Genomic DNA, 13,458 nt, shown 5'->3' with positions numbered 1-13,458 from the left:
AATTCTAATTCTAAAGTATATTTGTGTTTGGCATAAAAATAAAAAACAGCTGATTTACACATCATACACACATAAATATGAAGGACAAGGCATTTTAATTTAAATGTAATGTTAATTGCCACAAATGAACCCTGTAGGCTGCCCCTAAGGGGTATTTAGGGTGAACACTTCTCTTTTTATTCATTTTTGGATCTTCAAATCAAACTCAAAAGGATAGAATTTCAGGTTATGATTTATTCCCCATTTAAAAAGCAACACAGGCGCTTCATGCTTCATGCTTCATGCTTCATGCTTGCTCGTCACACCAACCTGCTAATCTGTGACTAATTGAACCCCGAGAGCACACAAGTGCCAACTTGTTGTGTGCCAGCAAACAACGTGTCTCACACACAACCGTACTGACGCTTATTTTGATTTTTACCCTAAAAAAACAAACAAAAAGCAGACTCAATTCCACTTTGGCCGAAGCTGCGACTCATGGGCGTGGTCGAAGGTTTACCAGAGGGGCGCTCGGGTTAGCATTCCTTTCCACGTGTGCGAATCCGCCACCTGCAACGCACAAAGTTGCATTGAAAATGCTTAGAGAGTGTGCAAAAAGAAGTAGGAAGAAGCAGAGAGTTGATTTAATCCTACCCGTTTTCCATATCTCGGAGGTTACTCATAGTTTGTTCACTTCCTGTGTCTAATATTTGAAGAAATAAATAGAAAATCTGCATTTAAATAAATTCAGGACATGTACACGCTGCTTCTTCCTACTCCTTTTCGGCCGTGTTGGCCTACACTGTATATGATGCTAGCTCTGTAGTTTGCTTTGTAAATATTTCACATGTTCAAAAATAAATCTTGAAATCAAATCAACAGCTTAAACATGGCGCTTGTTAGTGTTAGCGTTAGCGGCATCTCCGGCCTGTAAACGTGTGTTTTATTTCACTCACCTGCATTCTCTTATGAAGAAACATCAACTTCTGGTTCAGACATTCAATTTCCTGAGAGCAGAGTGCAATTGCATGACATGAAAAGGTGAGCTATGTCGCCATGCCCCGCCCACATCCTACGGCGTAGGCTAAAACGCTTCGCAACTTGTCATCGTCCATCTGTCTAGCATCCGCGATTTTGATTTGGGCTCGTTTGGTCAACGTCACTAGGAGGAGTGCGTCGAAATAGGACCCTTGCTTTTTGCCCAAAATGTCCGAGTTCCTGTTTGTTTGCGAACGAACATGGCTTCCTGAGACCTTTTTGTGCGTTCTGTCACGACGGACGTCTCCATCAAATTTTGGTGTCTTGTTAGTGGTTTACCTGGCTGAGTTTTTCATTGCGTCTGAGTTTTATCTGAGGCAGAAGCTCTTCCAGTCTTTGAATCTGCAGGAAATTCACACACAAGTCAACATTTTGAAATGAAACAGCTGAATGTTCGTGCATACAATGTGACTATACAGTAAATATACTGTAAGTATAACATAGTGAATACATAAAGAGTACAATATACAGTATACCCTCTTTTCAATAGTGTGCAACCTGGCCTTTATGCTCTTGTTGATCACAGTCATGGGGATGCTTTTAGGGGTCGGACGCACTGGGAACAAAACAATCGGAAAAAGCAACAACAAAAAAAATACATATCTTTATTTTTTTTATCAATTAAAAGTAGGCTTGTCACAATAATCGATAAATCGATTGATTGAGCAATTTAAAAAAAAAAATGGATAAATTGACAGGTGCACGTGCACGTGCACGATGGAGGTGTCTCGGGCAGCCAAGCCCTCGTCCCGACAGTCGGCAAAGTAAATATGAACAAAATGGTGCACGCTGACTACATTGCAAAAACATACACACAGGCAACTTCCGTCAAGCTAATGTGGCTCACACAGGTACACCGTACGCCATACTTGAGTACCACCCACTGGTTCAATGTCAACTACACCTCTCATGACAATGAATGAAAAAAAATGGTCTCAAACAATGTTGTTGATAATATCGATTATCGACGGTAATTTGTAGCACAATTATCGACTGGCAAAATTTGTTATCGTGACAAGCCTGATTATGAGATATTTAGTGTGCAAACAGGTGTGCGTGCCATTTTACCATGTTGAAAGATCTTGGCTACCTCAAGCAAATAAGGCCTGTAAAGAAAAACAGCAGTACAGTATTGGTTACACATGACAGTATATGCACCAAGCATCAGTGTTAGACATACACTACAGTATGTAATATACACTACATATTGCTGTTAGTTACATATTCCACTCACTAAACATGAGTGTTGGTAATATAGATATGTTATTCCCTAAATATTCTTGTTGGCTATTATATTTATTTTCTATTCTATTCATATTTTGTCTCGTGTATAATAATGAATGTCAATTCAACAGCAGTGTTTATTCTAACGTTAAAACACCGCAGTTACAACGACAGCCGCTAGAGGGCAGAAGGTGTCACAAGTCACCCTTTATCATTAGCATGAGAAATGTCATTCATGTGAATTATCCTTTTTCATTTGGCATTTTGTTAACAAATAAATATGTGTGCGTTTTTTTATATTAAAATCATGTGGTTAGATTAATTCCCATTTTAGTAGATTATTTTATTTTTATTATACTTGTTCAGAATTTGTGGATATTCTTATCTACAACATATATATATATATATACATATATACATATATATAGATAGATAGATAGATAGATAGATATAGATATAGGCATAATTGATTAATTAATTAATTAATACAACAAATGAAATAAATTAATTTTGCCACAGAAAAATAGCAATTATGGGAAGAGAAGAGAAAATAAACTAAACTACATACTTAACTACATATTTTTTTTTTATTTTATTTACGTATCTATAAATTAGGTTGGAAGAAGCACACACTTATTTTTTTTTGCCAGAAATGAATAATAGCCAGCTTCCTCATCTGTACGAGACTATGGGTTGTGTTGTAATGTAATATGATATGCTTCTTACAACATCACGGGGTAAAGAAACAAAGCCATACATGTGCTTGCTGTTTGCAGGGATGGAGCTGCTGAGAGGCATCAGACTTCCACGTTGGTTCCTGATCTGAACACACAAGCGAGCGTCTTCAGCAAAAATCTTAAAGGAAACAAACGATTGAATTCTTCCTCTTTGGTGGGGGCCGCACCTTGAATATAACGTCTGAGGAGCTGAGGCCAAAGGAAGCGGCAATGATCTGAAAGAAAAAGACACCAGACAAAGCTTTCGGTCACGTAGAACTCGCCCCCACCGTGTTGCCGTGACAACAGCGTAAGCAACGTGCAGACCACCTGCACGATGGCCGGCATGTCGGCCGCCGCAGGGATGGACACCTCACGCAGAGCCACCACTCTGTCATCTGCAACACACACAATATAACAACCGTAATAACAACATCTGGAGACATTGGGTGTGAGTGCGTGAGCTGAATGAACAGACCGGGGGGGTGGGGAAACAGAAATGAGCAGGACAGGCGCGAATGTAGAAGCGGCGCAGAAATGGCGCGGAAACGTGCCGAAATTTAAAATGGATGTACCAAACATGATAGCAGTAAGTGTTTAGATAAGTCTCTACTTATGAAAACGGCTTAACAGGTTAACATGCAACACCCAGCATGGTAGAGCTAAGTGCCTGCGCGTGTTAATACTTAAGAAAATGTCAACAAAATGCTACTATGCTAATGTTAGCAATGCTCACATTAGCATGCTAAAACTAGCATGACAGAAGTGTCTGCCAGTGTTAAAACTAATGTAAATGTACGACTTTCATTCTTGTACATTTACGACTTTTATTCTCAAAATATATTATATATAATATATTTTATTATATACAATATAAATATACAGTATCATATTTTTTAAATAATTTTTTTCCCTGAAATTTACAACTTTTATTCCTGTAAATCCAAGAGAAGCAAAGTCGTAATATTACCTTGACCCCATTTTCATTGCTGTCCCAGGCAATGCCTGTCACGACGGTTTATTAAAATAATTATAATTTTTAGAGAGAATTGTAATAATAATTTCAAGAATAAAGTCGTGAATTTATGTGAGAAAACTCTGAATTTATGAGAATAAACTTGTATATTTGCGGGACTAACTTTATGTTGCAGGCATCGCCTGAACTATGAACTATGAAAAGATGGGGGAGAGGGGGTGTCAATGTGGCCCTTATACTAATTTTGTGGAGTTTGCATGTTCTCCCCGTGCGTGTGTGGGTTTTCTCCGGGTACTCCAGTTTCCTTCCACATCCCCAAAACATGCATGTTAGCTTCATTGGACACTCTAAATTGTCCATAGGTATGAATGTGAGTGTGAATAGTTGTTTGTCTACATGTATATGTGCCCTGCGATTGGCTGGCACCAGGGTGTACCTCGCCTGTCGCCCGAAGTCAGCTGGGATAGGCTTCAGCATACCCCCTAACACTAATGAGGAGCATAGAAAATGGATGGATGTATGTAATAAAAAGGAAGAATGATTTTTTTTTTGCCTAAAATTGATCACAAAATCATTAAAGGATTATGTAGCATTTCTGGTAAAAAAAAAAAAAAAAAAAAAAGCATCGGCAATACTGGTTGTTTATTTACATGGTATGGGATCGATTCCAACGTTTGCCTACGACAGGACCACTTGACGATCAAATGCAGCTGTTGGACGTAGAGAAAAGCTTCCTTGATTAACTTTAAATCGAATATAACTTTTAAAAAACAAATGAGAACAAAACAAGTGTGAACAATGTCAGGTTTGCGGTATAAATATACGCGATACGTAAAAAAAAGGGTTGCCATGGATACCGGCACGCGCACGCAGCACAATCGCTTGTTAAATTTGCCGACCTCTCGACAGTCGCAAAGCAGTAAAAGTTGAAAAGAAAACCACTAACCATTTTTGTCAAGTCTTCTGAGAGCGATCCAAGTCTTGGAGACACGCGTTGGTGGGTCAAAACTGACATTAGACATCTTAATCACTGCACGAGGCTGACAGACTGTGGACCGGATATAGTGGGAACCGCTATCTCCCTTATACGGCTTTCAAAATAAAAGTAATCAAAACTAACAATATGCCCTCTCCAACACCAAATATACGAATAATTTGCTGCACAAGCTTGGTCTAAAATGTAAAATAAGTTTATAATTAAGAAAATATGACATGACACAGCGTTTAATGACAGCTCTCACATTTATTACACAGCTTATTCAGCACCACATCACCACCCATAGATGAGAGTAGTTGCTAGGAGAACAAAAGCTAACGTTTCAAATCTACGTGCTCGTCAACTGTCCCGTGTAGGTGCAGCTCCTGCTTGAGTCATGCGCGCCAATTTGTGCGTGTTTCCCTCCGCGCCGCAGGATGTCACCCTCTCTAACGCACAAAGTCCTACTCTCGCTCTCCGATTTAGCTGGTGATGGAAATCATGTTGTTGGGACTTAGGATCTCGATCCAGTAGCCGTCGGGGTCCTGAATGAAGGCCAAACCTTTCATTTTACCTGACACACAAAACAACAACAAGAAGATGATACAGAAATACTTAATGGAGCTTACAAAAGTCAGTACTGCTCTCACATTTCAGCAAGCATCTGATTTTATCTTGTGAAGGGACAACACGATAGAAAGTAGACTTGGATGTATGTTAGAGTAGCCAGTGTACAGCTTATGTAGCAGAGCTGCACGGGCGGTTCCTAGAATCCTCTTCCACTCCTCCATGATAACATCACTGGTGGAGCTGGTGGATGCCCTGCAGGGGCAGCGCTACTTTTGCTGCTATTGAAATTTGAAGTCGCCAGGAACTAAGCGTGTGTGATGTCCCTAGCTCGAAGACAATGCATGATATGCTGCATAAGGTTATGACCCAATGAACTAAAAAGAAGAGGAGGAGAGGATCACGCTGTGCTCCACAATGTCACAGCACATGTTGGAACTAGTCTTTCCCCCTCAATGAACCGCAGCTCCCCGGTACTGGCAGCACTCCTGCATGCTACCGTGCTTGATGACTGTAGGCAAGACACAATTATCTTGCTAATCAGTTGTGCCACCAGCTATTTAGACAATTGTGTTGACAGTGAATTTATACAGCGATACAAGCTGTGCACTGACTGCTCTAAAGCTTACTTTCTATGGTATTGTCTTTGACAATAAGACATACGGTTGTCGAAATGCTTGCTGGAATGTGTGTGCTGTACTTCCCATATTGCCCGTGAAGAGTTCACGTTCTCACCATCGTCTGGCTTCTTGACAAACGTGACGTCTTGCTCTTCAAACAATTTGCACGCTTTGTTGACGTCGGGAACGGCGATGCCGATGTGTCCTGTCGAGAGCCGTACAGGCAAATTAGTGTCTGCTCGCCTTAAAGGAAAAGTGTACTTTTGGTCATCATTAAGGCCTGTCACGATAATCGATAAATTGAATGATTAAAAAAAACAACAACAAAAAAACAAAGTCGTGACGAGGAAGAAGGGGAACGCGACCAACTTGTATGCACACCTGAAACACAACCATCCTTTTCAGTTTTCTACAGCGGTGCGTTCGTCCCACCAGCCAACGCTTACTGAAGCTTTTGTTCAGCGAAGCAAATAGAAGCAAAATAGCTCAAAATGGTGCGTGCTCACAGACAGCGTCATTTGCTGCATTGCAAAAGAAATGCAACCATTCAGTACGGTGATATGGCATACATTTAAACCATATCATTCATGAAAAATGATGATCAACAATAATGTGTAGCACAATAACCGACCAGCAACATTTTTTATCGTGACAGGCCTACCCATCATCCACAATCCTTACAAGACACGAACACACGTCTTTCTCGTTTCTGTGCCTTCTAAAGATATTAAAAGAGGCAGCTAAAAATGCACGTAATGGGACGCACCTATTCCACCTATAACAACAACAACAACGCTCCATTTCCATAATGTGACCTGCATATTAACCAAGCTACAGCGACATTGCTATTATTACCGTTATTAACATTATTACACCCAAGAACTGCGTGACTGGCGAAGTGACACCTCCACACATAACACTGGCTAGCTACTAGCCGGCTAGCGACTAGCTTCACCACACGCTCGCCCACAATGCCTCAGGCCACTAGCCAAAGGTAACGCTACATATCGGAGCGTTGTGTTGGTGTAGCGTTCCTTTCTATGTTGCTATGTGAAATCAATGCACCCAGGAAGGAAGTTCCCAAAATACTGTAAGTATTCCATGTTATGAATGTACTTGCAACTTTACATTACGTTCATTAATTACCTGCCCCTTTTTATCTGTTTTAATATCTTTACAATACACAGAAAAGAAGTATCACAAAAGGATTGCAGATGATGGACAAAATAAAAAAAAAGTGCACTTTTCCTTTAAATGAGGTGGGGAGGAAGAAAAGCCCTTTTGCATGTCGTTCTAGATGGAAGCTTGGGGAAAAAGAAAAACGTCTGCACTTACCGAAGCCGCGTGGATCCGAGTTTCCGTTGTGGTACGACTGACTTTCATCAGTCTCGGACCCCCAGTTACTGGAGAGGCGGGGAGGAAGACCAGAGAAAGAAACTTAGCTCCCACTTAGCAGCAGTCGAAATGTTACGCTACTGTCCAACACGGTTTCCTCATGCGCAGTGTCTGGGGGAGTTTGTTTACTCAACTACAGAGAGAACCAGGCATGTTATTTTGTGTTAAACCAAATTGTCGCAACTGTGAATGGGCTATTTCACGTCATTCCTCTGGAAAAGAGGCGAAAATAAACTAAGTCCTAGTTTTCGCAGAAAATTTTTGCCCAAATTTGGTCTCGGTTCTCACACGATATTGCAGGTAACTCATCCGTTTGCCCTGTACCGTATCATTCCCCAAAATCCAGCGCCCGAACAAAGAACCCTCCGCGTTGCTGACTCACTGTCTGTGCGTTCTAAATAACCTGCCATGGGGCCAAAGAAAGTTGCAAGCAGCAGTGATTTGATAAAGAGGGTGAGAAACACATTTCATTCCAAAAGCCATCATGATTTTTTTTTTTGGTTCATATTTGTGTGTGTTTGGAACGGAATCATTGGCTTTCCATGATGTCCTGCGTGAAAAATTGCCTCCGTTTTCATACGTTTCGGTTTTCATCAGTTCTTTTGGAACAAATTAAAGAAAATCGAGGTACTGCTGTACAGTAATCACACGTTTATCGCCGTCAATTCCAGAATTTCCGGAAAGCAGGAACCCTTATTTCTAAATGAAATATTTTAGAGCATAGAAAACCTGTTTACAACCTTCTAAATACACTTTTTAACATGATTAGAGCCCTCTGGATATGAAATAACAGCCCTATAGTGACCTTTACACTCCTATTACCCAATATAGTAGACATTACTGACACCTAGTGACTAGTGTATATCATCACAGCATCTTTGAATGCGTCTTCTGAATGCCTTACTTTTGTATTTTACTTCATTTTGCCATTATTATGCTTGAAAATGCTTCATTTAGGCAAAAATACGTAACATTAGCTTAAAAATGTGTACGTTTGGACTAATAATTGACAATATTCAACCACAAAAAAGCAATGATTTGTGTATTTCTGCAAAACCGAAGCAGAGGGAAGACGCAAAATTTGAAGCGAGGTGTGGCGAGGGATTACTGGAATGTACTTTGCAGCATACGAGAGAAGGGCATCTGGTCGTCTAGTTTCAAAGCGCAATGACGGAAATCGACGTGTCGGAAGAGAGCAGGGCTCATTTTGCTCCTCCGGCAAGACAAGGCGGACCCTCACTGTGTCAGCTCGATGGTGGCTCTGCGGGAAAACGTCCAGGATGTCCTGTCCTTCACGTCAGCAGGGATCTCATTCTTGTCCTCGTAGCCCAGGAAGAAGAGAGAGAATTTCATGGAGGGGAAGTCAAACTTCTGCAGCAGCCTGGGAGACAGTCAGACAGTCAGTCAGTCAATCCATAGTCACATTAGAGAATGTCTGACTCCAATACTCACGTCATGCCGAGGATTCTGGTGTAAAAATCCAAGGATTTCACAGGATCCTTCACTCGCAGCATCGTCTGCTGCATCATGAAGTCCTACAAGACACAGAAATAGAACACACAGTTCACCTTTCTGAAGCCTGTTTTGAAATAAATGCAAAAGGTAACTCATTCAATCCCAGCCATTCCCCCTGAGTAGCAGCCATTTTAGGCCATTTTGACTGGTCTTTCAAGGCGCACAGAATATTGTGTTGTGTGTCTATAGAAACATGGAACCTACCAAAAGAAACATTATTCGTCTTTCATCAGGAAAAAAAAAAAAGTTTGTTTCTACCTTTTTTCGTTCTTTAGTAATCAGCAGTAGAACATAGGTAAGTTTCAGGAAAATATCAGTTACTGGCTAAAAAAAGGAGAAAAGCAGCTTTTTGTGAAAAGATATATTTCAAGCATAACTTTGACTTTGCTTTGGTGACAGCTCAAATATCTAAAACAACAATACCAACATAAACACAAAAAAGGTTGTTTTACACCAAATAACTATTTATTTACAAATAGAAATTTTACATTTTAGGAGAATAAAGTAGGAATGTCAGGGGATAAAAAACTACGTAATTTTACAAGATAAAAAGTCCAACGCTGTCATATTACGGGAATAAAGTTGGAACATTATGAGAAAACGTTAAAGTTAAAGTTGTAATTTTACCAAAAAAGCTCACTTTACCAAAATAAAGTCATAATATGACAAATAGTCAGAATTTTACCAGAAAAAGTTGCAATTTTACAAAAAAAAAATGGTACTTTTCCAAGAATGAAGTTGTAATATGAAATAGTCACTTGTCATTGTAGAAGATGAAAGAATAGAATAATAATGACAAGTTTTAGTAATTTGACAATATTGTATTAACTGGAGAATGACTTGCTAGCAGTTTGCATTTGTTGATGTTTCATTTCAAAAATATCTCCTGTATGTTGAAGCTGTTTCCACAAAAAAGGCTAAGCAATTTCATGTTTTGCATTTTTTCCTTTGCCGGACCAACAATGAAGCAGACTGTGACCAGAAGAGCCAGGTCCACGCACCGTATGGGGTGACTATGGCGTACCGTTTAGGATCGCTCGTACGCACACCCGTGACCTCTAGGGATGTCACGAGACGAGACGAACCTTACGTTTAAGGAAAGTCCAATGAAAAAACGTAACAAATATATTGCAATCTACTCATTTAACGTCTACAACGCAATGACAATCCCTCATGTTGAAATAAAATGCTTTGAGCAGCAGCGGGAGGCGAGAGAGACTAAAGTGTGTGTCCTCACGCCCCCCTGCGAAGACTGGAGTGCAGCCAGACCTCACCCCCGTGCCACCAAACACACCCGACTGCCAACCGTCAGCACGCCGGTGCGAGCTGCGCTTCCACCGCACTTCTTCACCATGGAGACATAATCTGTTCCAGGGTCAAACTGGAGCCTTTAAAAAGTGTTTCAAGTAGCATGTTTACATTCTTCACCGTCACACAAGCGCAAAAGGAAGCTCAACACTTCATTTTTGCACTTTTTAAACATTCAAGTGTAAGGAGAAAGTGAAACGCGACACAAGGCGAAGGAGCCCAACTTCATCACAAGACTCCTTACAAGATTAAAGTGGGACTGTTACCACGAAAAAGTTGTCATTTTACAAGAAACATTTTTTTAAAAAGTGTAATTTGACCTGTAAAAGTAATCAAAAATCAAAGTCAGAGTTTGAGAAAAAGGAAAAGTAACAAATTTCCGCCCCAAAATTTAAAAAAAGAACATCACTTCCAGCACTGTAAGTGCATAACTGCAGTAACGGGTTTGGAACACTCAGGAGTTAATGAAGCACACCAGTGCTATCCAAAGTCAAAAGTGTGGCATATCTGAAAAATAAAAAAAAACACGGCACATAAATGTAAAAAAGTTACAGTATGAGAAAAATTTTGCTATGTGTGTGTGTGTGTATATATATATATATATATATATATATATATATATATATATATATATATATATATTTATATATTTTTTTATTTTGCCATGTGAAAATAATTGCAGGAAATGCAAGTGAACTGCTTTTTGTTGATTTATTGACCAACTGGCTCACATTACTTTCAATAAAATGTCATGCACATAACGGGACGCACCTATCCCGCCTATAAAGCCTCCTGAAAAAACTCCAAAAAGTGCCAACGCCCCCCCATTTGCATAACGTGCTTTGAGGTGGTTACGACAGTTTTCATACTCGCTTTGCATTTCGTGTTCGTTTGCTCAACATCATCTTTGTGGAAGCCAAAATAAACGTCCCTGGGACTGCGGCCCACAGATATGAATGTATGGTACACAGCCTGGCACGCTACATCCTGGACACACACGTACTACTCATGCAATTACATTACTAATGGCCACTTATCACTGCACAAGAAGAACGCCGATGATATCGATCCAACCTACCACAACCATGTCAGCTCATATATTCCAATAATAATAATAATAATAATAATAATAATAGCATTTATAAATACAGTGACTTTCTCATTTTTCTAACAATTCTATTCAATTCCAGGCATTCCATTGTCATGTTATTAGCCTATAGAGTATGTGTGTGCCATGTTGGCTTTAGGGACTGGATATATAACCATCATCAAAATGATCATTTACACAACGAAAAGAGAATTTCACATGTTCTTGTAGCCATGTGACCATCTATTCCTGACATCCAATAAAGCATGGAATCCTTCAAAACCGCTACCAACAGCAAACTAATCATGGTTTCCTTTTATAATGTTCTTTTTTTCCATGTTCTTTATTTGTGAATTGTCAGTTTTGCCATAATTGGTCATGATGTACATGTTTATTGTTTCTTTTAAAGGCTTTAAAAATCCATATAGTTCAAGTCAAGTATTTGTGCTATTAGTTTTTAGTATCATTCGGAGCGGCGCTACGTGAGTGGGGAAGCAGATGTGAACCCAGAAAAGTTGCAGGAGACTTGTAGATTTACATACAGATGCGCCAAAATGTTGCTCTACTTTGACTGACTTTGTATGGACGTATTTCAGGAGCAAAATGCAAACGAAGGGGTCAAAAAACGAAGTCGCACATGAATTTCCTGACGGATGTTGGTCTTCGGGGCCTCAGTGGTCTGTGGGTTGTTGCAGTACACTCTCTCCTTCAGGTATTCCCACAGAGTGTGTGGTGGCAATGTCATCCCAAAAATCAATGTGCGTGTTGCAGCTGTAATCCACAGAAGAGGAGCGTGGATTGAACATGTCATCAGTTATTGAACTGTGTGCACTTCATACTGTGCCACCACGTTCAATGTTGGGTGATCGACTTCTTTTTACGCTTGTGTGATAGAAATGTTAGAAAAATATGATTATGTCTCAAATAGAATACGTCGGTCAGTACACTTATTGAAGTTGGAAAGTTGGACACTCATTGAAGTGTACTGACCGACGTATTCTATTTGAGACATAATCATATTTTTCTAACATTTCTATCACACAAGTGTAAAAAGAAGTCGATCACCCAACATTGAACGTGGTGGCGGACATGTCACGTGACGCCAGCTCAAACTCCCAACGACAAACAATCCAATTCCGGAAGATGTTTCAGCCTCCTTCAAGTCTCCGCAGGTCAAAGTTCAAGCAGTCAGAGCTTACACATTCCTACCAGGTTGAAATGAATGGCCTTCTTGTCACATCAAAAGCTGAAAGAATCTCAGGAATCTTACACAAATTGAGATTCATAGTTTGATACATGTGTTAGTTATCTATCACGTTGTGGAGGTGTCACCTAGTGAAGGATTTTAATGGTGTAGAGATCGTAAAAGTGGACACGAACTTGGTGACAGAATGCGTAAAACGTGTTAAGCATTTTAACTACCTAGTGTTAGGCTAGGCTAGCTAGCTACCATGTCACCATTAGCTACCAAGCAGTGCTACAGTCTTCTGCCACAACACGCCAATATGTTTTGTTGACCACACCTAAAACACAAAATTGTCATTCAAGCGTTAAGCATGGAAGTATTTATTTTTTTTAAATCTAATTAATGACGTTTGCGAACAACTTTGGAGTCCATTCGTCTCAAGTTGTGCAGCGGTTTAAGCTAACATTAGCTTGCATATGCAACTCCCGTCATGCCTTATGTGTGCCGATGACAAGTGAACTGTTAATGGAACGTGCTGAGCCACAGTGCAAACAAATCAACTGGAAAAAACGAACCGTCTGCTTGTCCGATAATGGACGCAGCTCACAGACTTTCTCGGTTACTGTCTGGCCTGTTGGGTTTGGCCAGCTTTGACAGGAGCGGCCACAAAACGTTTACGTTTCTGACAAACTTCCTACCTTGGTAATTGGATCTGCTTCTTTACAAGCCGCCGCCACTACCTCGTCCGATATACCCTTGTCACTCATTTTTGCCTTGAATGTTAAGTCAGGACCTGGATGACATATTACTAAATGTGGGGCTCGATGGTGATCGTCGACACTCGCCTCGGACTCGGCAGCCTTCGGGCTGA

General features: G+C 40.2%; 2 protein-coding genes across 2 annotated transcripts; both read right to left on the bottom strand.

The window, feature by feature from the left end:
• Positions 1–275: 275 nt before the first annotated feature.
• si:zfos-1056e6.1 (uncharacterized protein LOC107988029 homolog) lies at positions 276–4,955 on the bottom strand. The gene is made up of 10 exons (XM_054770571.1): positions 4,880–4,955; positions 3,288–3,355; positions 3,146–3,193; positions 2,999–3,063; positions 2,086–2,123; positions 1,494–1,573; positions 1,297–1,359; positions 936–986; positions 500–549; positions 276–422 (listed from the first exon to the last, which is right to left on the bottom strand). The coding sequence occupies exons 1-10, from the start codon at positions 4,953–4,955 to the stop codon at positions 287–289; spliced, it is 675 nt and encodes a 224-aa protein (XP_054626546.1). The 3' UTR covers positions 276–286.
• Positions 4,956–5,162: 207 nt separating this feature from the next.
• Positions 5,163–13,457, bottom strand: glo1 (glyoxalase 1). The gene is made up of 6 exons (XM_054770572.1): positions 13,286–13,457; positions 8,944–9,026; positions 8,732–8,872; positions 7,432–7,499; positions 6,212–6,301; positions 5,163–5,483 (listed from the first exon to the last, which is right to left on the bottom strand). Exons 1-6 carry the CDS (start codon positions 13,352–13,354, stop codon positions 5,392–5,394), a joined length of 543 nt encoding a protein of 180 aa, XP_054626547.1. The 5' UTR covers positions 13,355–13,457; the 3' UTR covers positions 5,163–5,391.
• Between the last annotated feature and the right edge of the window lies 1 nt (position 13,458).

Source organism: Dunckerocampus dactyliophorus, chromosome 3 (genome assembly GCF_027744805.1).
Source record: "Dunckerocampus dactyliophorus isolate RoL2022-P2 chromosome 3, RoL_Ddac_1.1, whole genome shotgun sequence".
NCBI classification, from domain to species: Eukaryota; Metazoa; Chordata; class Actinopteri; order Syngnathiformes; family Syngnathidae; genus Dunckerocampus; species Dunckerocampus dactyliophorus.
This window is presented reverse-complemented; position numbering and strand designations above follow the sequence as displayed.

Coding starts and splice junctions, on each gene's coding strand:
- si:zfos-1056e6.1 (XM_054770571.1), bottom strand. CDS start 4,955: ATGTCTAATGTCAGTTTTGACCCACCAACGCGTGTCTCCAAGACTTGG. Junction 3,194..3,287: donor ACATGCCGGCCATCGTGCAG/GTGGTCTGCACG, acceptor TTTTTCTTTCAG/ATCATTGCCGCTTCCTTTGG. Junction 3,064..3,145: donor CCTCAGACGTTATATTCAAG/GTGCGGCCCCCA, acceptor TTGTGTGTTCAG/ATCAGGAACCAACGTGGAAG.
- glo1 (XM_054770572.1), bottom strand. CDS start 13,354: ATGAGTGACAAGGGTATATCGGACGAGGTAGTGGCGGCGGCTTGTAAA. Junction 7,500..8,731: donor GCCACCATCGAGCTGACACA/GTGAGGGTCCGC, acceptor CCGCCTCTCCAG/TAACTGGGGGTCCGAGACTG. Junction 5,484..6,211: donor TGTCAAGAAGCCAGACGATG/GTGAGAACGTGA, acceptor TTTGTGTGTCAG/GTAAAATGAAAGGTTTGGCC.